The following is a 27,463-nucleotide window of genomic DNA, read 5'->3' as shown; positions in this document are numbered from 1 at the left end:
TAATTCTTTGCTCATTGTTCTCTGGTATGTGCCATCACTCTGCTTTCTTTTGTAGTCAACATAACATAGCCTAAGGATGAGGTTTGGTTTCTTTGACATCCGAATTCTGCAGAAAAGCATGCTATCATGTTAGATCGTCTCTTGACAGGACATGACAAAGAAGCACGCTGAGAAAAATGTGGGGGAATGAATCATTAGCATAGGATGAAAAAAGAAACACGAACCCTCTGTCAAAGAAATAACTCCTCTGTGCAGTGCCTCATATGAGCTAAAGGACTTGACACTGCAACAAAACAGAAAAACGACACTGGAGGCATCCAGGGGGGAAAGAAAAGCATTCATGTGCTGGGTGAGGATTACATGTCAATTCATTTTTGTCTGATTTATTATAGATTGTCTAAATATGCGCCGCTCTGAATGAAAGAGATTGTACATGAAAAGGCTGGATACTTGTTATATAATCGGCTGGCATTTGATTTTTTTTTTTTTTTAAGTCTCTAATTTTTCTAACACCCTTTCCAAAAATAGTGCATCCGTTTGCATACCTGCAGTGTGATAACAGTGCTGTGTGAAATAACACACTGAGCCGTGTTTACAGATGAGCCTCTCTTATTTGCTGCTGTGACAAGACAAAAATCTGTCAGCACCTGGGAACGAGGGGAAGAATTCTTACAGTTATTATGAACACACAGCTTGTATCACTTTGATGAGAGTCATATTTACCACTTTTATTACATTCTACGCATGTAAGGCAACACTTAAATATTAAATATTAATATCAACCTTGAAATTTTTGATTAGATTTGCCTTTGCGTGATCTATGTTGACATATACTGTATTTCATTAATAATACATGATCATCCTGCTTTTAAAATCTATATTTACACACTGATGTATAAATTCTTTACAAATTCAGACCAGAGGACAGAAAAAAAAAAGATTTTATTTTTATTTTTTACCAAACATCAATATACAGCTACACATACGGTCTGTTTGACAGTGTCTGTTAGACATTTGGAAATGCATTCAGCTGCAGCAACAACGTCACACTCTTTTGTGTCACTTAATTTAGATTTGAGCCATTCTGACATTTATCTGACAAAACATAACATGGATTTTGGTATTTTAAGCAATGTCAAGACAAACTGACTGTACGAATGCAGCCACCAAAGTCTCTGCTTTCCAGGGTGCACAATGCCAGAAAATTAGGGGGCACTGACAGAGTAAATAAATGCTTCATTCTAAAAGGTTTAATAGAAAAATAGACATGAATCTGAACTTTATACTGTAGGTAACTCAACAGTGCATGCTCTAATGTGCTGATTTTTTTTTTAATTAAAATGAATAAAGAGAAAGGAAATTGTCATGCTAACATATGCTTCAAGCTAACAGCTAAGCTAACATAATAATTTGTTAATATACAGTAACTACACAGTAGTTGGAAATGATAATGATATGTATAAAAACTCTCCCTCTGATTCCTTGCACCTCTGCACCATCAGATATTGGTTAAGAAAACAGCATCTCATCTGTTCTCAACCTAATTTATTCACTTAAGTCTTGCATTAAGACTATTTAGCATATTTAGCATTAAACATTTTATTTTTGAGAACTTGCTCCTTTCATGTCAACAACTGGAAACTCGCCTTCTGGACAAAATCAACGTTTTTACATTTTTCGTTTGGAGTTTCCAAAATGTCCCCTCAATACCCTCACTCTCTCTTAACCTACAGTAATTGCAGGTATCATAAGGAATATTAATGTTCACTAATATTGATCAAACTGTGGTAAGAAACATGAATGGCAGACTTTAGATATGAAATTCCATCCCCTTCAGAACTGTACTTGATTTTAAAATTGACCCATTGCTAGCCCCACTCTCCTTCCTTTTCAGTCTCTGTTGCTACACCTGTCAAGCTTTCCATTCTCGCACTGCACAGTTTACAGTGATAACGGTGGCATATTTGTCTTTGAGATCCGCAGTCATTTTTTAAACACTAGGCCTCCAATTCTTCACAGAAGTAAACAAAAGAAGGATTTCGAGCTGACGAGTGTTGATTTTAATTGGCTAAATTGACGACTCTTGCCAGCAGATTTTATAGCCAGCTAATGTAAGCGAATGCCAATGCTTGAACTCCTCGCGCTGATGTCTCCATGTGACACAAGGGTCTTAAATGCATGCGTAGATGATATAATGCTAACAGGCTGAGGCTAAAGCTACATGTCCCAGGCATAACGTCAGCATCTTGTCCAGGAGTTGATCCATTTACAGGACATGTGAACAAAGGAGCAGCATACTTTGTGTTTCAGTCTATAGCTTGTTAACCACATAGCATGATAATAAAAATAAAAAACAAATTAAAATATTATACATTCTCACACAATCCTTGAATTGTTTGGATGCTTACTATAGAAAAATTTACTTGGAAATACAGGGCGTTGAATATTAATTTGCATTTGTTTCCCATATGATTTGAATTCCGGTAAATACACGACATCCATAATACAAATCTACACTGTTTATAAGGATGTGGCATTTCGACACATGACAATATACATTAATAAGACAATACAGGCTGATGTCAACATATAACATGACACATCCTTTAAAAGAGTGTACTAAAATCACATTAGTTTCCTGTGAGATCTTTGTGCTTTTATTGACACTGATACTAATGAAAACTAACAAAAAATAAATAAGGCCACATTTACTTCTTGTCATTCCTGCAAAAATGTGCTTGACAATACTGCACATTCAGGGTTATGACTTGTTCTAAAAGGGACACGGGCGTTTGGAATTCCTTTTCATCTTTTTGTTAACCACACAGAAAACAATGACTTGCTCGTGGCTCTTTCTTCTATCATCTTGCTTGTTTGCATTTAATGGCTTGACATTCTTTCTGCTTCATATCTCAATTTCACTGAATTATTCATGCCTTTTACAAGAATGTGATAAGTAATGCCTTACCTTTGGGGGGGGATAAAAATGCTTTGAGCATTCCAAAGCCAAATGGAGGAGGATTTAAATATACGGGATGTAAATAACAAACAGAAACCCATTATATTCAGGGCACTGCTTTATTTAATTCAGATTCTACTGTACGGTCACTCTTGTGAATGCAGATCTGGATGATACAGTAAGAGTTCTGATAAGACTTTTCCACGATATGCAGTTTTAGTACAAGATATTGGAAGATCTTTAGTAGAAGGAGAAGCTGACTGAGAGTCCATGATGTATCCATTCTGGATTTCATAAACAAAACAAAAGTCACCTATTTATATCTCAAGAGACAAACCTCTTGCCAGCCACTCCCATAAATAACTCACCCTCAGTAAATGACTATTCTTTCTGTAGTAATCGAGGTTAAAGACTGTGTGTGAAGTGAAGTAAGACAGCTGGTTCAGTCACAGATAGACTCGGAGAAAAAATCTTTGGAGACCATAACTGTTTGACTGAGTACAATGTGTGTATACAGAGTGTGATTTGGCTATGGCGCCGTCTCCTGTTAGGCAGCTATCTCTACCTCACTAAATAACACATCATCCACAATAAAGTCTTTATTTTTAATTTCTCCCTCACCTAATCTTTGGCAGATGAAGACTAAACCAGTCTACATAGTGGAATTAGGGGCTTGCCAAAATCAGGTTCACCATATAAAGTGCGTTATTTGACACATCAGTTCTACATAGATTCTATTTTAATACCGTATTTGCCAAGATTTTTAAGATTATAATGTTATTTTAGATATCTTTCTATATCTTTCTACACAGTTCACAGTTCTCAATCTAAGGTACATACAGTACATCCTCATGATTTATATGTTTGTCTGTACATTGTTTTCTTTTGTACATAAATTTGTGATTATATAATGAAGATACTGCTGAGAGAATGTGCACTGGAAACTCTTGCTGCCTACAGCTACCTAACATCTCACTATTGTCCAAATCCTTCTTTTGCACTTCACAATGCAGAAAGAACAACAACAGTAAGCAACAGTGCTTGTGAACCACTTTTGAATGTTAGTGAGTGAGGTTGTCCGAACAGGACATTGTAAATGGCAGGATATGCCAGCATATCATTTTAGGCAGTTAAATACTGAGGTCATTGGTCGGTATGACATCCTTTTTTTTTAACGGGATCAAGCATTCTGCCTTACTCTGTTAAAGCCCCAATAAAAATCATCTAAAATTTTGCACTAACTTCAGTGTCACTTTACAGGATTTCAGACTCCAGAGTTGTGTGTCCAATGGGATTACACGTTGAGAAGTTATCGGCTTGTCTAAGACTGAACGTGACGGCACTGCAGCAACACTTTTTTAATGTATATTTTTCTCTCTCATTATAAAGGTGTTAACCTCACTTTATCTGTGCACACCTATAACATCGAGCCAAGAGCCTATATCCATAAAAGATTACTATAGGCTCTCACAGGCAAAAATACGATCTCTATAATATCATTTTGCAAGTGGAGTAGGGTACTCACTAATTGTTACTGGGACTTTGGCTCATTACTCGGGAGTGTCCTTCACGTATGTCCATGTGCAAAGAAAACAACTGCGACCATACCAGGGCAAGATCCTACCGTCAAACAGTCCTGATATTCACCAGGGAAGAAGCAGCATGAAACTTGTCACATGAAGTACACACTGTCTGTGGTGTCCTCTCATTGTTTGACGTATACCAGGACCATGCAGGCCCTTAAAGGTAAATCCCTTCTCACTCCTCACTCTCTTCTTCATCACCCTTTGTGCCTTTACTCCAGCGCTGGAAGCAATGAACAGTTGAAGCCAGGAAGAAGCTTGTCATGATGGCCACCACAGACACCGAGATGCCAGAGAAAATGATGATGAGCAGGTCTGTTAGAGTCAGGGTGGCCTGGCATTCACGGAAGCTGTCCTTTGAGAGCTGGGTCAGGGATACACGTCTGCCGTCCATTGGGAGGGAGCACTCCATGCCTTCGACCCCTGCATTGAAATAGGAAATGACATTAGACAGATTTGCTGGACTACTGAAGCAGACTTATAGTCATTAAAGTCATATTTATTGACTTTTAGACAAATGTATTCACATGGCAGCTGCTCAAAAATGACATCATATAGGGGAGGCAGACAGTACAGTAAAGGGCAAAGAACAGCAAAGAACTAATTTATTATTTTATTGATCCCACAAAAGATTTAAAGTTTAAGTTGATGCTGATTTGCCAATTAAACTCGTAGCTCACACATCTCACACTTCCTCAGAGTTGTCAAAGGAGTGCATTCTTTGAGGCGTTTGTACTATAAGTATTTAATTGCATTGTGTTGTGTTGTAAAATATCTGAATTCAACAGAGAAATTCATTTTTTTTCAGCTGATTTAATCACTGTAAGGTCAATCAGAAGTCTTCACTTATGAGTTGAAGTTTACTGTACTGTTTATACAGTACACCCACCCACAGTATGACTGCAGGTTCACTGTGGGAAGACAAAATACTAAGAAACTGTGAAGCACAGCGATACTATAGTTTACTCTACTATCTACTGTACAGAACATTTCTAATTATTATTGTATTCAAAGGCTTTATTTCTGTCCTATTGCGTCTGTAGTACAGTGTAAGATGATCTGAACCGTAACTCATCTCTGGGTCTCTGACAGGCAGACAAATTTATTTGCATCTTCTCTGTTGGCCTGTTCTGATGGAGAATGAAACACGCATCGATTTAGATTATTTTAATTTCAGCTGCCAGCTGCACGAGGCCAGCCTCTAAGAATTAAATATGACTCCTGCTTTCCCCTCAAAAGTTTACTGATGCATCAGTAAAGGACACCGTCTGCGACAGGGGCACCTTGACCGAAATTCATCTCAAGATGGAAGCATGATAAATCAGTGAGTGCTGCTTTCCGTGTCTCTGTCACTTTCACATAGTTTATTGTTCAGACATCATTTAAGTGGAAAAGGACAGTGGCTGCAGCTCTCAAGGATATACTTCCAGTGAGTCTTCTTTTGTTACTCCTGATTACAAATGAGAACGATACTGGATCAGTAGGGTCATTGGATAGTTAAAGACTGAAATTACAACAGAGGCTGTTCACTTTCACATGTTTGTGTTCACAAGATTTGTGTTTTAATGACAGCTTTGCTAACTTTTGAATTCAATTTGATGTGCTAATTAGACCCCTCTGTTCCAGACCAATGGGTGATAAATATCCCATAATTGTCATAATAATCACACGTCAAAAGCTAATCTTTACAGCCAGTAACTACCTTCACATTGCCAATGTACTGTATGAAAAACTAGACATATTGATGTGAATGTTAGCTTATAGGTGGGTAGAGATGATGCCTTGCAACGTGGGTGGCTACTTTCTACTGCTACTGCACATGCAAATGCGCACACTTGGCAGTACATCAATTCTGGGTCTTTGCTCAACAGTCAGCACAATTTGGAGCATACTTTGTTATAACATAAAAGCAACAGTTTCTTCTGTGATTGGCTCCAATTATGTTCATTCATCAACCTAACTTAATTCTGAATTTATTCGGGATTTAATGTCTGACATTTAAATGTATCATTAGTTATGAGTGCAAAACTTAACCAACAATGAAATAACAATCACATAATGTGCTTGTGTTGGTCTGCCGATATGTAAAACTTTGCCGCCCATGTACAAATAATTCCAGAAAATTCCTTGAAACTGTGTTAAGTGACAGTGAGTGGAAAAAGAAATAATGGAAATAAGTGATCACAAGGAATTGGTTTACATGCTCCTCCGATTAACTCTCTACAGTATTAATTAGGTTCGTAATTGAACTCTTTAAGAGCAAGATTACAAGATAAAGATTCTCACATTTCTTCTAACATTAGATAAGTAGACACAAGTTCTATACATACACACATACACATCAAACTCACAGTCACACACACATACATTATATATGCTTTTATCATACAATAAATGCAATAAGTTTTGACAATGAACTGGTTAGTGGAACCATTAGATTTATTTCCCTTAAACTCAATCTGAGTTTAATTCATCCAAACAATGGCTTTCCTTTTCCAACATGAATGATTCAAGGACAAATAATTTCACTGTATGAATGAGCAAGCATTGCTAAATGGGAGTAAATTGTGCACTTGTTCTATTGCTGGGTCTATGTTCAGCTGTGAATTATTACACATTCATTGCCCTACTGAGTATTAGTACTATATGTGATTCAGTCAAAATAAGTTACAGTATTTATGTTCATCGTAACGGGGGCGCATGTCATCCAGTATGTCTTGTTTATGTATTTTTAATAGTCTTCGGACAAGAGTGGGGGTTGATGGCACAGGGATATAAGCTATATGAGGCTCAGGCTACACATTCTTTGCGTCTTAGTATTTTTGCTGTTTTCCACGGATTTGTTGACAAAAAGATAAACATAGAACATGACCATCTTTTAAAGGCTTTCAACATTATTGCTTCTATATGAAAATGACATCAAGTCCTGCTTTGGTCATTTTGTGTGAGTGTAATTCACCTCTAATATACTTGGTTTATCCTAATTGGCATTGCTCCTATCACAGTACACACAGAGACCAGGCTTGCAATTAACCATAGCACACGTGCATGCTGGACAAGCTGCACAGGAAACTCAAGTAGCCTTGGATCATGATCAGATGAAGTGAGTCAGAAGCAACAACATCAAGAATCAGGCTCCAAACTGATTAGGAGCCAATACCAACAATCCTGGTGGAGCCAAAGAAGAGGACACTGATTCCTGGCATGATTCATTCTAAGGCATGTCTACCGTATGTTGCGGGAATCAGAGATCAAAACAAGATCATAGCCTACTGCATGTGAGAAAACTGCTCAGTATGAGTAACCTACAGGTCTACTGAAGAGGCAATAGTGACCTGCTGGCATCTGGCCTTACAAACTAATGCAAGGTACATTTGTAAATTGTCGTCTGTGAGAGTTATGAGCTGAAAATGTTCTGTTTTTTTCTAGCTAATATTTTAATATTTGTGTTGCATGACTAGCCACATGACTCACACTTTAAAAGCATCAGTTCGGTTTCCAAATAACAGTTTTACTCAGCAGGTCTTTCATGGAGAAGATGATTTTTTACTGTAACATTTCCAACTTCTCTACTATTATTCTATAGTTGACACATACGTTAGACCCACTTTTGATTTTGTACTTCCATAAAAAAAAAGCTGATATGATGCATCATAACCAGTATAATAAGGACTGGAATGTGTCAGCAGAGTATTCAGAGGGTGTCATACAAAGACAAAGTTCTTTGTATGACACAAGATTCACCTTTAGTGTCACAGCCACACATCTTACTAAAGAGAAAAAAAAACATTGAATAAATATAAAAAATCCAATATATTGGAGTGCCTGTCTTGTCCATTTGCCGGAGATAAATGGCTTATATTTATATTCATAGTACACTTATTGCATGACAAAGTAACCCATCACCTAAGAGACTTGGCCTTTGTCTTTGAGACTGTTTTGTCTGGTCTTGCCTGTCCAAGATGTTTGATTAATAACATTGCAGACTGAAATTATCCTGGGGAACACATGGCCCCTGCAGGAGTTACAGGATTATTACATTTATTGTGATAAAAGCCGAGTTGAAGAACAGAGCTATGGTAGACAGAGAAACACAGTTTGATTCTTTTATTGGTAATCAATTTTCATATTGGTCTACATATATGAGTACACCATACATTACCCAAACCTACACTTCTGGTGTATGAAATGTGTATTTTCATATATTTGTCATTTATTTGAATACAAATGCACTAATAACATGTGACCTATAACAAAGGATTTGCAAGGAGAGATTGCACTTTCCACTGGAGCTACACTGTTGCAATTAAGAACCAAAATTACACAATAGGGCACGCAGATGTATTACACTGTCTGACAAAGAGGATAATTACTGAACAGCTGGGGTATTTGGCCAAAAGTGGAATCTTCTGGAACAAACACCATAATTATAGTTTCTCTGTATTACAAGCTTGTTTGTGACAAAATGTGCACATCTTTTACTGAGAGAGGACTTAGTGAATATGACCGCAGATTACAAATGTATTAAACAGAAACCTGACCCTGCTAAAGTGCTTCTTGAATTTGTTTACTGTGAGCTACTAATTCCAATGACTTATTGAAATGTCCTCATCTTCTGCTGATGCTAGCAAGCCATCGAGTCATTAGTTTCAAAGTTGCACACATCCATCTAGCTATACCTTCTTCCTCCAACTTGTGTCAACACTGCACACTGGACCTTAAATTAAACATGGTATTAGTTAGCTGCCATGTAGGACTCGAAATGAATGCAACACACGTAAACTGACTGACAAACACAAGATCCAGTTTTTGGTACCAACTGTTTTGGAATTTGGCAGCCACTTCTTTTATTTAGACGGCTTATCTGTCCGTCTGTTTGTATTATGTGTAACAGATGTAATATTTGGAGCTTCAGCTTGCCAGGTATTCACATCATCTGCTGTTGAAAGGTTCAGAGTAGCAGTGACATCTAGCTATGAGCTCTTCTCATCTTCGTGTCTTTGGATTAGTGTACAGCTGGCAGAGGTAGCCAGATGCCAAGGGCAGGAAATGCCAAGATGGCGGCGACCAGAGCCAAAACAGCTCTTCAGAAATGTCACGGATACTACCTCCATGTTTTATACTGTCTATGAAGAGGACAAGGAGCTTTAAAAAGGAGGAGGATTAAATGAGATTCAGCAATAGAAAGACAGTTTAGTGCTTCTCCTATCCAAAACCTATAATAATATAATCAAGTGTAAATTTTAATTAACTGAAACCCCACTCCACTTACTGTGGCAGATAAACTATTGATACATAAACACTTGGATTTTATAATGCGCTCAGCAAGTATCTCAGTGGATGACATGACTAATCGAGAGACCATATTTAATAAAAGCTCCACGTACAGCAGGTCGATATCATACAGTACAATATCTAGAGTCCATAAATTATCCCAGTCACCACTAGGATCCCGAAAAGTGTGGCTGGAGCAGACTGTCGTACAATAATGTAACACAAATCATGCCATTACACAATCAGGTATGTCGGGCCACACAGCTATGTTACATTCCTGGCGCGGACAGTTGATGGATTACATTTAGGATTACAGCCAGCCAGGAGGGGATAGGCTATCTGCTATCTCAGCCGTGATTGATCTACCAAGCTGTGACAGACTGATATTGGAGACCGGTTTCTCCTCCCTCTCTCAACACCATGCTGTCTGTCCAGATTGATCTCTGCACCACTAGCAAAGGCAAGATCACCACAATCTTACAATCTGCAGACTCTTACAGAAGTTGGGATTCATGCTAAAATCTTGTTTCCAGACCACTAACATCTAGACAGTCTGCCTAAATAATCCAATATTCAGTAGATGTAAAAAGAACCAGGCAGAGATAATTACATAGACTGTAGAATTATTCAGTTATGATCAAAGGGAGAGTCTGAGGCAAACCTAGAAGGAAAAAAATCAGAGATTCATACAAGAAGAGTGGGTGTTAGGGAGGAACAGAGTGGAAAATGCATGTTATGAATGCACAAAATGACAAGCATGCATGTGACAGTGGGGCGAGGGTGAATCATTCAGGAGGGGATTCCTTCTGCGTGGAGACTCGCTGACATCACAGTGCCACGGGTGTATTGAAAATGTCTCATCACAAAAGCACAAATTCACACATAGAAATGAGCTAATTCCCAAACACAAGAGATGATCATTAAAAAAAGGGAATACTAGTGGATGTCTTTTCATGTTTCCATCGTAATAAAGGTAATTTGTCTACGGTCAGAAAACATTATGATCCCAAACAGCTAACTATGTAGGTCTTAACAACTCATGCTTCACACACCACACACAGGCGGAAAGGAAAGTATCCATCATGAATGATGCTCCACACTGTCAGTGAAATAAAGCTTTTGGCTTTTCACTTTTTATTTCTGACACTGGTAGATTATCCCTTTCTGCTGTTGTACATGGAGCAGCTGATGCCATCACACTGTGTAATTCTGTACACCTTTTCACACGCTGCTTTCTGTCACGAGCACTCTCACACCGTCTCACATCCCAACTTTAAATAAACATTGAATTAGGCCAAGATAAAAGAAGCTGTCTCCCCGTGTTAATGGAATAGATATTTATTCATCACGTATCCACGTATAGTAAAGATAGCAAGTCATGTCATGTGGGGCCACATGGTGTCATGTGCATGCTATGTATTGCTGGTCAATGGCATCATATTTTCAGAGCTACTTGTGCAATGTGGAAACCGGTCACTGGGGAGCAACTTGATAGGCTGCGAAGGAAAATTCAGACTTTGACCCCGTCACATGAACTGCTACTTTGTAGTGAAACTGTTCAGGTCATGAGTAGAGTGTTGATAGCAATGCCATGATGGGCTTCATCCGCAGACTCTCATGAGAGTTGGCCTGCCCTGCCCTGTAGGCAACTCTGGCTCCAATTACCATGGACCAATGTGCTGTAGAACTGTGTCACTCTGAATTATACATGGCCTTTGTTCATCCTTAACCCAAGAGCACTGAAGACAGCAGTGGATCATGTTTACACTCATCTGTGCATTAAAACATTTATGAACCTGATTGGCGGTTAAAAAACTCACAAATGGTAACAAAAGACAAAAGCAATGAAGGATGGGGAGAGCTTTACGTGTCTGTCTGATTGTTTGCGGCTCAAAATGAATATCTGACTGTATGCTGCACGTAGGAGACAAAACACAGCCATGTGAAAAGAGATCTATTTTTTTTCTATCCCAAACCCCCCCCCTCAGAATTTGAAGCATCTTCCACCCACTCATCATGCTGACCTGCAGTAATCAAAGTTATGCAAACAGAAAAGTGTGCTGCTTTGTGAACTTGAACTCACGGGGGAAATCAAGATGTGAAAAATGGAATGGGAATTGGGTTTACAGCATGGGCTCTGCAGCTGCTACATTATGCAGGCCATCACAGAGGGAACCAGAGATATCTCAGGATGACTTCTGAAATTGCAGTGCAGTTTTGTCATGTTTTATTGACGATATTTAAATATTTAGTTTAAGATTCTGGTCAATTATTCTGCTGGTGCCATATTTTGCAGTTTTCATTGCTACTAAACACTGATATGTGTTGACTTCAGCTCTAAGGCTTTGACGTCATCAGCCTAATTTATGTTAAGTAAGTCTTAGCTGATTTATAACATGCACTGTACTTTACTCTCATGAAAGAGCAAACATGTACCATTCTACATACTAATGCTCAATGTAAGTATCATACTTTCCTTGTAATAAACCTAGCAGGAAATGATGCTTTAGACCAAGTTTTATTTACTACTTTTGTCATTATGGCAGTTTCAAGTATTAGAATTAGTATGTGGTGTATTGTTTATATTAGCTTTAACCTTTATCTGTTTTGAATAACAGTGGAGTGGTTGGATTTAAGAAAGGTCATGCTCAAATAAAACTTAAACAATGCTTTTTTGCTCTGTAGCTGTTGATGACATGAGGATGCAACACCTACACGGATGGAAAAAGCTCACTGTACAATTTTTAAAAAGTAATTTCTGCCTCAGTAATTCATTTTGTCAATGATGAAATGAAGTATTAAGTTGAAACACCCACACCGATGATGGTTGTTCAAGTTGATTCATTGAAAAGCTTATCAAGTCAACCTCATTCACTAATGAGCGTCCATCTGTTATTCTGCAGCCACTTCCAACGTGTCGTTCCAGGGAATAGGTCATTGCATTTTTCCGTGTTCGAGAGCTCAGTCATTATGTTAATTAGGTCTGGCCGTATGATGCTTGCATGTGTGAACTTGCTGTGTTTGTGAATCAATTCACTATAATCCTACTGCTACTTTGTGTTTGTTCCAATACTACACATTTCCCTGCAGTACTCCTGCAGCTTGTAGTAGTGTAGTTTTAAAAATCTGGTCTAAAACCCAGTGAGCTGGATAGCTGCTGGTGGTGACAGCCTTGTCCTTAAAATGGACTATAATCCTATAGCTACAGAGATAAGCAAAAGACACTTATGCTATATTCCAATGTCAATAGCATTTGCTCCTTTGGACTGTCTGAAAAACAAACTCTTCTACGACTTATACACTGAGAAAGACAAACATTCTTAGAGGATATTTTCAGTTCAGTGAAGCATCTTTTCGTCCTCGCTGACCTCTTACAGACGTAATTTGCATTGCCTTAGAAGACCAGAGCCTTAGACGAAAACTAATTATTCCTTTTGCTGGAAATGTGGGTTGTTTTTTTTTTGTCATCCAATCTTCCAGCATTCTTAGGATCACAAAGTACATTCTCCAGGCATTTTTTTTATTTTTATAAAATAATCCAAAATGCAGATTACTTTAAATATCCCACACAAATAAGCACGTATGTATGTGTGTTCTGTCTAAGCTGGTGGACTCATCTCTTGGGTCACAAAGCAAACACTCACTGATGGGAATGTAAGGACTACACATCAGGTGAGATACGCATTACTAACTCAATTTGAGAGTGCATATACGCTGAGGCCAGTTGGCAGCTATACCAGCAGCTTGGCTGAGCCTTTGGCTTCTTCTTTGTTGTTGATGTCTGTCTGGCCAGCACTACTAATGCAATTCATTATGCCTTGCAGTTGACAACACTTAGAACCTGTGATTAATGCATTTGCGGCCTCTCACAAGGGGGAATTAGGTACCCTTGCCAGTTTATCAACTTCGCTTCCCCTAAGGCCCAAACTTGTCTGTTTTTGGGGCAAATGCAGAGCGACCAAAGCAGTATCAATAGCACAGTACAGCCTGGCCTAAATGTATATGAGGAGTTTGGGTTTGTGAGCTGTCAGCAGTTTGCATCAGCCAGCCAGTTTTTTTAGGGGAGCTGAGTTAACGCTTTTGCCAGCCAAATCACAGCTGGGATTTGGGCAAGATTTTGAGTTTAATCTGTATATAGAATTTTTTTTTGTTTTGTTATGAAAACATAATTACAATATGACATAACATATTATGTGGCTGTTTTGAAGTCTAGACAGCAACATGAGCTTATGTCATAAGTTAATAGAAGAAGAATGTACTTAAATAAAAAACAGAAACGTACCAATAAAAGATCGTACACCATATATACACACAATCTTGACTTCAGCTATCGTTTGTTCATTTCAGTCCTGTATTATACAGTCTGTTTTTACTGCGTTTCATATTTGATGGCCGTAGTCCTTTCTCATATCTCAAAAAAAGAAAAATATCTTGACTCTAAAGATTTAGGCCACTGCTATTCATCCGTTTGACAAAAAAAAAAACAGTTCTTTGTATATACAGGTCAACGTTTCACACCCCAAACAACCTTGGAACAGTGACAGAAATAAATGTTCCCACTCCTTATCTGCACACCTTTATACATAACACCCTGTGCCTGAACATTATGTTATGTAAAAATGGATTATGTTATTAAGATGCACCTTGTTTGTCCATAGGCATATGTCACAACACTGAAAGCCAGATTCATATTAAATTCTCAGTTTAAGCCAAAATCATGTAATGCGTCAAATCTACACTCTGATCTGAATGTGATAACAGCAGGAGTTACTAGTCATGTGTGGCTGAACTGGCAGATCTGTTTATTTTTGCCTCCTCTGCTCCCACGTGCTGGCTTGCACTTGATTGCTAAGATAAATGCTGTCTTAGTAGTAGTAATGTACATGTGGCTGACCAGTAAAAGCATTTATGGCTGCCTCTGAACAAAACCAACCTAATTGATAACATAAATGATTATTTGTCTTGGAATGAAGTGTTTTTACATATGATTTACATTGTTCTTAAAACTAAAGAATACATACACAAATTTGACAATTGTGGTTGGTTTGTGTCTGATCCAGGACATATTTCTCAGCCTACAGTCCTTTGAACATTGAGACCAATTAGCTCCTTGTAAGCAGATCTTACCCACAGTAAAATCTTACAAAAAGGACATGGCGATGCCTTTTCGTCTTGTGTTGTTCCTCAGATATGCATGCACACACTCAGATTGCCTTACACGCTCAAACAACCCAAAACTTCAGCTCTGTTATCTAACTAAATCCTCCGGGCTGAATCACAGTGTTAGACAGAGTCTTTTGTACGGGCCTAAAATTTAACGTGGATAGAGTGAGGGGTTTCATTTATTTACATTGGTGTGGGAAATAAAATGATTGATAACATTGCTACGTGTCCACCAAATGGCAAGTATTATAAATAAATAAATATTATATAAATATAAGCTGGAAAATTATCGATTAGACTACCACGCAGAATAGAGGTCTATACTCTGTTTATATGCATGAGGAAATATTGAACCAGAAAAAACTGCAACCAAAAAATTTTAATTTGAGTTGAATTAATTGGAAAATGCTCCATTTTGAGTTGGTGTCTTATTTTGACTTTTCAAATCAATCAAATTCAAAAAGCATCCTCATAGTTTTCACTTTCAAACAAAAGCTATTGTCTCACATTACATACTCATACATTAAGGGCTATGAGAGTGGAGGAAGAAAGAGATAAAATTAGAACAAGGGAAAGGGAGGGGGGTTCCCTCTCCTACAGGGAAAACATAAATAGACCAGAGCAGTGTTATGGCAATGGATTTGCCATGATACTGTTGTATGTTGTGCTCAGATACGCTTTATTTGGGTCAAGCACTGGGAAAGTCAATGCTTCTGATGTTTCTACTTACCATTTGGAAGCTTGTGACTGTTCTCGATCAGCCATGTGAACAGGTTGGCAAAGTTGCAGTTGCACACCCAAGGGTTGCCCTCTAGCCTAACCACCCGCAGTGAGGGCAACTGACTCAGTGCCCCCACCTTTAGGGTAGACAGTGCATTACGCTCCAATTCCAGTTCTCTCAAAGAAGTGAGGCCCAGGAAAGCCTCCTCATTCACCATGCTCAAATATGGGTTGTTGCCCAGCCGTAGTTTGATCAGGCTACGGGACTCCCCAAATGTCCCCTTAGGGATTTCAGTCAGATTGTTGCTGCCCAGATCCAGGAAGACCAGCCTGGAAGTGGTGCTGAGAGTCCCAGGTTCTATGTGGGAGAGGGAGTTGTTCCGAAGGTCCAGGTAGACCAAGTCACTGTACAGAACCAGGAAGTCCGAAGGGATGCGGGGTATCCAATTGTCAGCCAGCAAAAGCCTGCGCACATCCAGGGGGATCTCATCGGGTAAACGGGTCAGCCCACGGCCACTGCAGTCCACAGTGTGAGGATCTGGGCACAGGCAGGTTGCTGGGCAGTTTTCCCCCAGGGTCCATAAGACAGAGGACAGCAAGATGAGGATAAGTTGGAGCCAGCAGACACATGGCAACATGGTCAAGGGGGGGAAATAAATTATGGGGGAAAGAGGCTTGGGGTAAGGGTGAATAGGAAAGGTTGGGTGGGGGTAGAGAACAAGAGGGTGAGGGTCAGAGGGCAGGAGATCAGGACAAGGGAGGGAAAGGGGAAAATGAAAGGGGGTGGATGGGGATCAATCCTCTTGAAGGAACATCCTGCCGTTGTAGAGATGAAAATCTGAAATGGCTCAGGAAATGTGAGGTGTCAGAGCAGCGGCGAAAACAGTTTTCCAGGAGATCATGTAGCAAGCTGCTTGCATAAAACAGCAGACTGCTTGCTTTGAAGGAGCAAAGAGAGGGAGATAGTAAGCAGTAGGGAGCGGGAGAGCAAGAAAGACGAAGCTTAGCAGAGAGGGGAGGGTAGCTTAAGAGAGGTAAATAGACACGAGCGAGCTGAGAGTGATGAGAAGCCGGGGGCACAGACAAGGGAGAGGGGGGGTGAGGAGGGAGTTCTGTCCGCCACACTACCCCACAGTTGATTTGGCGGTGGTGACAGACAAAGACAATGAGGTCTCTGACACAAAAGGATATATGAAGCTGTGATTCAAGCATGACAAGCAGAGATTAACATCATTGCATCCCTCCATTAGTCCCAGGTCTCTGTGTAGAAAAGCCTGACGCTGTGAAACGAGAGAGAGAGAAGCTCACGGACCATCGCTCAAGTGTCTGGTAAGGTTGTCCCCCCTCTTTATTCCCTCTTTATCTCCTAATGCCCTGCAACATGCTGTGAAAACACAGCACGGCTCAATGTTTGCGGCTGTCCAGCACCGTATCAAGGCTGTGTTGCTGTGCAGAGAGAATCCAAATGTCCAGGCAGGAGCCTCATGCATGTAGATCGCAGAGCTGAGCTGCACACAGCCATGCCAGTCCAACGTCTGCCTCTGAATCTACCACGGTTTATCTCCTGCCCTCTCCTCTCTCCTCATTTCCAGGGAGGCGTGCCTGAACCACGCTGTCAACATCTGATGTCACTTCCTATAGTGAGAAGAAATGGCGATCAGTTAAATCTGGAAAAATCCACAACACAGATGACGTAAATGTATGATTCCGTTACTTTATTTTAAAGTTTATTTGGCTGCATGCCAAAATATTAATATTACAATTATTTTTATTTTAAGATATGCTACACCCTCCTTTATTTCCATACATGTATATTAGATCTTTATAATCCTTTCACAATAACAGGATGTTGCTTTGACAGTGAGCTTCACTGGTTTGATAATTATAGAGAATATTGTGTTAGCCTTGACCTTTAGAGAATCCTCATTAGCTGTGTCTACAAATAGAAAACTGTGACCTGTTAAAATATACAGCATTAGCCTTTATCCGTGTTTCTTATCTTGTGCTTGCAGTTCCAGTATTAGCACACTTAGTTTTGTTGTAGGATACAAATGCCGAATCAGATCACCAGTCCACTTGAAAAATTATATTTGTTTTAATTGATTGTATTTTTATTTATGTATTTTTATGCCTTCAAAAAGGAGAATAAAACACAGGTTCCATCTCAACTCATAATGAAGAGACGATGATTAATTCAGAAGGTGTATTGAATTTCCCAAATGGGATTTGCTCCAACAGGTAAATGCAATTAGACCAAGATTGATGCAGGGGAACGACGAATTAGACCTCTGAAGACAAGAGGAGCGTGAAATTTCTAAGGAAGCGGGGTCGTCATGGATGGTTATTGTGTGTTTCCAAGAAGATAACATATACATTAATGAGTTTACTCACATATTCACAAGCACACATGGATGCAATTGACCATACACACACACACAGACACACACACGTGCACTGCATGACAACCAGGCAGTTGGCAATAACATCTTAGTCACTTCATCGCAGGTATACTAATAATATCACTCCTTGCTTGAGGCATCCACTGAAGTCAGATGAGTTTTCAGGCTCACCAATGATGTTGACACTGTGCCACAGGGAAGAAAGTAGCTCTTTCATCAGAAAAGGAGATTTTGATCAGAGTCAGCATATATAAGCTGAAAAACATTAAACGATTTGATTATTTCCTGCAAACACATTACACTATACATCTCACTGTGCTTACACAATTGAATGGTGCTATGCTTTAACACACGATACTCTAATATTTGCTGTCTCATGGAAACTCTTGATGTTGTTCTGAGAAAAATGCTTTTCATGCAGTTTCTTAGAGATGCAGTGATGCAACTGATATCTAGAGAACTCTTCTGACGCGCGGCTGTGGAGGAGAGCCTCTTACTGTAACAGAAGAGAATTCACAATAGTTATCATCCTCTTCAGTTTCTGCCTGTCCTCGCATGACTGCTGCTGCACCTGTCTTTTTTAGTGATTGGCAAAGATGATGGAAGGTGAGGGTGGCCATGCAGTACATGCATTTGTGAGATTCATTTGTTCAGGTCCTGGTGCTGTTGTAGATCTTGCTAAGTGACTAATACTTACTACTTTTTGTTTTTTATTTTTTATTTTATTGTTTTATTTTCACCTCACAGCTACATGGACATGAATACAGGGAAAGCTTTTCTTAGAAAAAGGTACAAATTAAACAAGACACCATATTTCCTCTGCCCTGCCTCTGTCAGCTGATTACCTGCTAAGCAGCTCAGAGGAAATAGTCTTAAGAGATGCTTAAAATGGAGTTCACATTGAAATGCAACTAGAATACTGCCACTGGCGGACATAATGGCCTCTCTGTTGCTGAGGGTAGTCATGCAGATGTTCAATCCCCAAATGTGATCCTCAGAATCTCATGACAGCAATTTTTCAGTATAAAAAGCCCAGATAATGTGTTTGTACGGAGGCAGTAGACCTGTCTACTCATTTATCATTTAGGCATATTAGAGCTAGTAAAGTTTAGCTATGACAAATTCACAGAAATGATTACTATTCACCACACTCTGAGCTTCACAACAGCTCTTCAGAAACCTGTGGGTGACACCACAGGTCCATTCTTTATACTGTCTATGGTACTGACACACACAAGCACTAAAGTCCAGCCTGATTAACTGAAACCAGGCAGGGAAATTCATTTGTTATCTTGAACATTGTCTGACCTGTGGACCTGTCAGTCCGTATGTCCATACAGCACTTGTTGATTCCCCAAGCTCTGCACATCTACCTGCCCCTTTCTGTTTTCTCTTCCTCATCTAATGCCAATCACAATATCAGTGAACGTTCAAGATTTAAGGCTAATTTATTGGTCATTCTATAACACAGGCTGCACTATAATATTCAAGTTGTAGTCCCTTTTTTTTGCTACAATAGCAATACTATTTTTCATGGTGGACAGTGGAGAATAAAGAGTCCTACAGCCTGAGGAAAGAAGCTGCTCTGTAGTCTGGTGGTACAACAGTAGCAGATACTTCTGTATTGCTTGCCAGATGGCAGCAGGATGAACAGGCTGTTAGTGTGGTCGGTACTGCCGTTTAATATTCTTTAAGCTCACTGACTGACGAAAGAGATAAAACTAAAGCACATGTTTTTCTTTGTTTTGTTTTTATTTATTTTAGTAACTCTTAATATTTGTCAAATATTAACTAGAACTATTTGACTGTTTTATTTATCTATTTACTACTAAACTTACTTTAGTTAAAAACTAAATGAGTCTAAATCTGACATTCTGACCCAATAATTCTGGGTACATTTAGGCAACATTTCTTACAAAATCAACAGAAAATGTATAAAAATATACATGATTAAAGAGAAAAAAACTGTTATGGTTAAATTGGTTGAAGGGAACTAACATTAACTTACCCAACCATTAACCCCAACCTCCTATGATTCTCTCACCAAAAAAATGTCAGACTTTAGCTTCCCACTTTGGCATTGAACATAATAATAGTTCATTATGTGCCAAACAAACAACCACTGCTATCATTTTTCTTGAGAGGACAGTCTTTATGTTATATAAGCCAAAGCAATTATTGATAGCTCAAGTTACATATTGTTGTCTGCTTCAGTTTTCTGTAGAGCTTTTCAGCCAGTCACCAAGTCACTTTCACTTTACTTTTACTTTAGCTTTCTTAAATCCAGTATGCTTCCGTGCATGACTGATCACTGTGGGTGTTACAACTATACACGCCTCATTAATGTTGATTTCCTCCAGCTTTCACCTGGGATACAGCTGACGATAAATGTCATACCGCTGCAGTAAACTTTGTGAATCTATTTTAATGACTATGTCTCAAATTTACAGCGATGCCCCACTGTGTTGTGGTATCACTGCGTGCAAAGCATTTGCTTATTACTATTCTGGGTATCAGGCTTATTCTGGCTGTGGGTAATGGTGTTTATTTGTTTAGATAAACAAATAAATATTTGTAGAGAAAATTGAAAATTGAAAAGCAATGTCCCTTTGTTACCAGTGATTATTTTTTAATGTGTGTCCAGAGGTGGGTAATCAGAAAATTCCTTGTTTTCCTACAGTTTGTTTTCTACTAACCTTGAAAGTCAGAGGAAAACTATTTGGTATCGAGTGTCCACAAGAGGAACAGGCAGAGTATTGCTTTCTCAACAGCTGCTTGCACAAATTGATTTTCTAGTCTTTGCAGCAATGACACGTAACTGCAGTGTTATAAGTAGTGTAAATGTAGCATGAGGGGTGGAACGAGCCAGTGCTTGAGGAGTTAGTGACCTTGTCAGAGACGCAGCATCAATATAATTTACCTGATTTGTCCTCAGTTTGTCGTCTCGGTCAAAGTACAATTAAGGGAGCAAGACTCTGCAGCATGCTTTATAATTTAAACTTATATAATGCCACAAAACTGGAAGTTGGTTTTAAACAGTGTGACATTCATAAAGAAGAAAACATCAACATTTCATGGAGCAGATGTTCGCTGAATTAGCTTTTTATTAAGCTGAAGTTTGCTGCTGTTGGACAGTTAATGATAGTACATCCAGGCATCAGCAAAAACTAGGTTGACTTGTTTTTTAAAACAATATTAATTTATATTTAAGTGGTTTGAAATGTGTACAGTATAATCACAATGTCGCTATATTTATATCAGCGAGCTTTCTTGTTAGGAGATACAGAGAACTATCCAATAAGGACACAAATGTGCAAAACATATTCTTTGACAAGAGGAAACATTTGTTTGCTTATGTAGTTTTGACATAAATGTTGTTTCAGCAGCAATGCCATGACCACACTCAACATACAGCTGGTTCTACGTAGTCTACTCGATATACACTGTAAAAAACAAAAGAAACTTTTCGGAAAATAGCTGAATTTTCACAGTAGTTTTCTGTGTGTTTTTTTTTTTAATTGCACAAAAAAATTTGTACTGAAGAATTACCATATTATGTATTCAGAATTTACATACAACTTTATTTTACATTTATTTATTTTTTTACAGTGATTCTTGCTGTACAAAAACCATTACCATTACATGCGATAATGATGACTTGTTTACTTGCTCACATTTCCATTATTATAAATTGTACTCATGGACATACAGTACTGTGTATATAATATTTGTAGGTTGTCATTTTACCTTATCATCAGAGTACAATCTCTGTCCTCACTCACAGCTAAAATTAACCAACTATCCAACTGCAGCTGCATATGGAGACAAATTAATCCCAGGGCAGATACAGATTAGATGAGAAAGGGGACAGTCCTGTGTGAGTGGATGTAAATGAGAGAAAGAGCACCATGGTTGCAAGAGGAAACACATGGAGGGATTAGTTTAGGGTTACGAGTGTTCAAAAAACTACTCTCACAGGACTTTCTGATGAATGAAAAGTACGTTTTTATTGCATAACATCATATGGATAAATAAGATTTAGCACTTCATCAGTACTAGGGCTATTGCACACCCCTATAGTAGATTGCTACAGGCATCGGTATGTTAAAAGGTTAAGAGGTTAGAGAGAGTGTCACTTTGACTCCTCTTCCATTGAGGTTAATTGTTATATTTCTGGCCCCTACCCACCTATGGTCTCAGCTCAGAGTAGGAATGGAAGAAATAAGCAGAGAGCAAAATGCTAACAAAATGAAAAGGGGAGAGAAAAAAAAAAACAACCCTGCCGGATATTTTTTGTGTGTCACAACCATTATAAGTCAACAGTGGTGCTCCTAGCGCGCTAAGTAAATGTGGGCCCTCAGTAGGAGGGCCATCCCCATGGATTAGCCAGTGTGAGAGCAGAGAAGCTAAGCACTCTCCCGCTGCAATTAAAGAACAGCCCATCAATAAATGATGAATGTCAAACACAGCATGATGTTTGGCCTGGTAAGCAGACTAGTATCCTATGTAGATTCATGGTCACAGCAGGGCAGGAAACAAGGGGTGGCATGGTGGAAACACAGAGAGAGGAGACAAGCGGATGTTAAGAGGACCCCGCTGCAAATGTCACTTCGTCCTTTCCAGCACTTCTCAAAATGTGGCGGTGGACATTCAAGATGCAGCGGCAGCTGTCATTTCTTAAGCCGTGCGCTGACATTTGTGATTCTGGGCTGCTTGCCCTGTGCCAACACAGGAAGTGGGATGGAGGACAGGAGTGTTTTCTATCAGCCAAGGGCGCAGTGGAAGGAATGGCTCAGGAAGATTGCACTGGAATCATCATTACACAAGCACCAGACAGTATTACTGTAACTTAAAACACTTTAGAGTGGGACTTCACAATCTTCTCGTGGCCAAACCTCACAAAGGTCAAAGGGAAGAGCAGAACACCTGAGAACTATCTGACAAAGTAACACTTAATATTTCATGTCCTCAGATGGAGTGTGGCACCATGTCACCAACATAACTGTTTAAGCTATATTTACAACTATCCTATCTGCCAAAATCAACAGTATTGGTATCCCTATTGCATGACTAACTGTCCTTCTCACGACTGTGGGAAGGGTTGCTCCTTTTGCCAATTTTACCAGCTGGAGGTGAGTGAGAGTGAGTCACCGTTATTATTGTTTTAGAAGCTCCCCGAGTGGAGTCAAAGCCCACAATCGTCCACACTCACTGGGTAGTGTTACTTCCTGCACAGCCCCACAATAAAAACATTCTGTCCACTTAGATTACACACTCACTGTGCAAAACACTTCTGACATGCAGTCTTTAGTATCAGCTTTTCAAGGTTACATGAGCCTCCAGCCACATGGAGAGGGTGTGGAGGCATCTAAAATCATTATGGGTATATTTTTCATGACCTGACCGGATCCCAATATACTGTACAATAAAATCAAGCTGATATTAAGGCAGTCCTTTTGTCCTGTAAAGCTGACATTTTTCCGTCGACAAGGCATGAATCTGTATTGGCAACATTATTTATCGTACAAGTTCAAATCTATATTTTGAAGACTTGTAAATGAAATTATATTTTGCTTCAGTGATGGTACAGCTCCTTTATCAAAGTGGTTGGATTTAGAAGGATAAATGGATGTTTCTGCATAAACTAAGTGGGCATTAGGAAGATAGATGTGTTTTCCACTCAAGTTGCAGATACATTTAATGAGAACATGCACAGCTCACCATCTGGTTCATCTTGTTGCTTTCCACTTTGAAGTTGAAGCCCCATCGGATGTTTGCTGCAAATGACGTCAGATAAATGTCGACAACATTGCTTTCTGATGTCTCCATAATATTTTAAACTTACAGTGAGAGCGACGTAATCTCATTTCCTTTCAGGAAAGGAATTAGGCTTCAGGCCATACCGTGCGACCGCACCATATATGAGTGACATCCATCAGGGTGCCATGTCAAGTGACTCCCTTATCCAGATAGAAGCGATTATCTGTTGAAAGATTGTGAACACAGCTGACACCCTACTGGCCCACAGTAAAGCTCTGCCTTTAGTGGTTGTAATCCATGCACAAGTGCACAATTATTAGCCAAAGTAAGTTGAGACCTTGCAAAATAAAATGTTGGTCCTGGTAGAAAAAAAAAAAGCCCTTTTGGGCAGTCATTCACAAACAGCTGCAGCTGAGGGGCAACACATACAAAAACACGTTCCCTTCACTTGACATCAAGTCTGATGTCATTCTCTGTTTGTCCCAAAGTCCAAAGCACACAACTTCAACTTCCACTGTGCAATGTTTCCAGAATATTTTAAGAGCCTGCCAGCTGTAAACTTCTGGCCCATTAAAAACATCAAAAAATATTGCTGATGGTCAATAAAAAAGCAACAAATAAAAACGTTTTTTATTTTGTTTGATGGCCTCTAGAATATATTTCAGGGCATGATAGATCCCAAAAAATTCTCAAAAGACAAAATCATGATACATTTTTCTATTTAAATTCACCATAATGGACTGCAAAATACTCATTCCAGCCACAAGCCTCCATTTAAAATGACTTTGTTCACGCATGCTGTTGATTTAGACATATTGAATCTAAAAAAACTTGAAAACTGAGTTTTTGACAACTACTGTAGGAGCATGAAGTAACTCTTGCAAGTGGGCAATGCGACACACATCTCTGTTGATGGTTTCATGCTATTTCACTGACTGACAGCTGGTGGATGAAACATGTCAAAAAAACTGATTGATGCACCATCCATGGCAGATAAGACTATTGCTAGTAAATCAGTTTTGCAGATGTTTTCTGTGACAGGAATTCCACACAACCGTGAAGCCTGCATGATGTAACCAAACAAAACCTCCTCAGGGTATCTTTATATTCCCAATGCATGTATTAGATTTTGATATATCAATAACAATACAAAATACTTTTTTCTCAAAACCCTGCAGAGCACCTTTAAAAACATCTGTCGATCCTCAGCCCACACCTTGAGAACCAGCTGTTTTCTGCATGTGCCTGTGGGTCTGTTGGGATGTTACGAAATGGCACTATGAGATTTAAGCTGTCACTGGCCATTGTTGCCTTGGCCACTGTGTCCCTCTCAGCTGTCGGTGGTTTCTGTGTGTCAGAGGGGAACAGAACCATGACTGAAGCCTCACAAACTCTATCAAAGCTCTGTGCACTGGATTGAAAGACAGCTGTAAACACCCTGGAGCAATAGCACTGGGTGATGATGTGCATACACAACAACTCCCAGTCCGCTGTCAGTTATCAGTGAAGTGTGGTGATTTGGGACACAAGGGAAGATTTAGGAGTTCACATTTAAAGTCTTCATCTGAAATTATGACACCCTATTGATTTCTTTACAAATGCATATGCAATGGCTGCATATATTTCACTTTTAATTATTTAACTTGTACATTTCAAGCACTATAAATCTTTGGGCTGAAATGTCACACTGTGAGGAATGACTGCATTGTAAATTGCAAGCTTTTTTCATTATGGAATCTGTGGAAAGTTAATAGAACCAAACCGTGGCAGAGCACATGATGCCTTATTACTCTCCATCTCCATCAATCCATCAAAAGGTCCCTCATTCCATGATTCTTGGCAAGCTGGTTATTACTGCATCAAGATAGTGTGATATAAACCTAGTAGCTGCATCCTTCCACCCCAAGGATGAACTCTGATTAACCGTGGCCTCCTAACTGTGTCATTTCCCAGCATGAGAAAAAGCAGGTGAGAAAACAAGGCAGAAAGACCGGGCGAGTAAGGAGTAAATACAGAAAGAGGTGAAGATGGGATTCCAAATGTGGCTTTAGCTCCATAAAATTTAGAATAAGACCATAGAAGCACAAATTTCTCACTTCCCTTGCTTTTTCCACTCACGTTGTTTGCCACTTGACGAAGAGTGCGCCCTGTCAACCCAGGACTCTCCTCTGGCTTGTCAACCGCCAACACACACCTCCCTAGCCTTGCCAACTGCCAGGGCAAATGAGATGGTCGGTTGATCTCGTAGATGATTTGTATTACCCTTATGCAACCGAGAAGCTCCACTGCTCTCTCTCAGCTGAGCTATTGAGGGAAGTGTTTATGTGGCAATCAGGGTTTATATATGCTCTCAGATGCTTGAGTTTGTGTAATTCTCTCACTACCAGATTTAGCTGCCATCTGTATGGTGTCAGCAGCTCTGTCTGAACATTTTTTGCAATGTCATTGTTGTCATTGTGAGCTGAGTAAATTTGTCCCATCGGCTATAATTTTGGAAATTGGTTGCAAACTCTCACCAGTTTGTTAAATATCCTTAACCCCAATGTACCCCGTCTACCCTATATATGTAGAGAGGGGGGGTTGGTAGTTTTGTTTTTGTTATCCCAATTAACTTTGGAGTAACAAATTAACTTTGTTTTATTTATCTTGGGTCACTCCCCGATACCAGAAAATATTAGACACAACATAAATTATCACATTCCATGTATGCATGTCCTTTAACCTTGGAAATAATAAATACACATAGAAACTGTTTCAAAATTGCAATAAGTAATTTCTAACCTTAATTGTCAGGCAAATTAATAAAAAATAATGTTACCTTAAACCTCAACTGTGTTTTCTAGTATTTCCTTTTTATATTTTCAAGTTTTTAGTATTATATTATACAATTTCCTTTTAAACTAGACAGTAGATGATCCATCTTTTCTAGTTTTTCACAAACTCAATGACTTGCCTTTCCATCTTTTCTAGTTTTTCACAAACTCAATGACTTGCCTTTGCATTTACGGTACATTTGTGCCCAAACACACACACGTGCGTCCTCCAATAATCACAAGAGACCAAAGCAGTCACTTCCAAAGGAGTTCTGTACCTTTTTTTGATGTGGTCCATTAGAGATGGCTACCAGTCCATAGGCCTCTGTCCAGGACCATGATGGCAGCACATATTCACTGACCCTGGTGGTTATCCAGTGTTACCAGAGGAACCTAGAGCATTCCTTGGTAGCTCAGAGCGCTGTCTGCTTGTTGTCTTTATGGTGGGAAGTAGTGCAGAGGAAGCTACTGTGTGGAGCTAGGTTAGCTAGCAGCAGCCACATAGCCTGTTCACATTGCTGTTTCACCTCTCAGTAGACAAACAAGTGGTTCATGTCCTCTTGAAGACTAGCTAACTGATCAAAGAACAACTTCTAACTTCCACGCAAAACTACCACATCACCTTGTTAACAGAGTTTGAACACTTGTGAGAGCACTTCCTGCATCATAAATGTCAACTAATAAACAAACATAACACTAGGTTACTATACTCTTGAAATATACCATTTAGTCAAATTAGAAAGTTTAATATATGTGGTCTATAAAAGAGAAGAATGTACTATAATAGTACCA

The 27,463-nt window shown here is 39.2% G+C and overlaps 1 protein-coding gene across 1 annotated transcript; it reads right to left on the bottom strand.

Moving 5' to 3' along the window:
• Positions 1-925: 925 nt before the first annotated feature.
• Positions 926-17,318, bottom strand: lrrc38b (leucine rich repeat containing 38b). Its single transcript, XM_019258900.2, has 2 exons — positions 15,710-17,318; positions 926-4,965 (listed from the first exon to the last, which is right to left on the bottom strand). Exons 1-2 carry the CDS (start codon positions 16,335-16,337, stop codon positions 4,718-4,720), a joined length of 876 nt encoding a protein of 291 aa, XP_019114445.1. The 5' UTR covers positions 16,338-17,318; the 3' UTR covers positions 926-4,717.
• Positions 17,319-27,463: the final 10,145 nt, after the last annotated feature.

This window comes from Larimichthys crocea, chromosome VI (genome assembly GCF_000972845.2).
Source record: "Larimichthys crocea isolate SSNF chromosome VI, L_crocea_2.0, whole genome shotgun sequence".
Classification (NCBI taxonomy): Eukaryota; Metazoa; Chordata; class Actinopteri; family Sciaenidae; genus Larimichthys; species Larimichthys crocea.
The sequence above is the reverse complement of the archived record's forward strand: the minus strand, read 5'-3'. Positions and strand labels throughout refer to the sequence as shown.

Bases quoted from the DNA above. Each gene is read 5' to 3' on its own strand.
- lrrc38b (XM_019258900.2), bottom strand. From the start codon at position 16,337: ATGTTGCCATGTGTCTGCTGGCTCCAACTTATCCTCATCTTGCTGTCC. The intron at 4,966-15,709 runs GTAAGTAGAAAC...ATTTCAATGCAG, and splicing joins CAGTCACAAGCTTCCAAATG to GGGTCGAAGGCATGGAGTGC.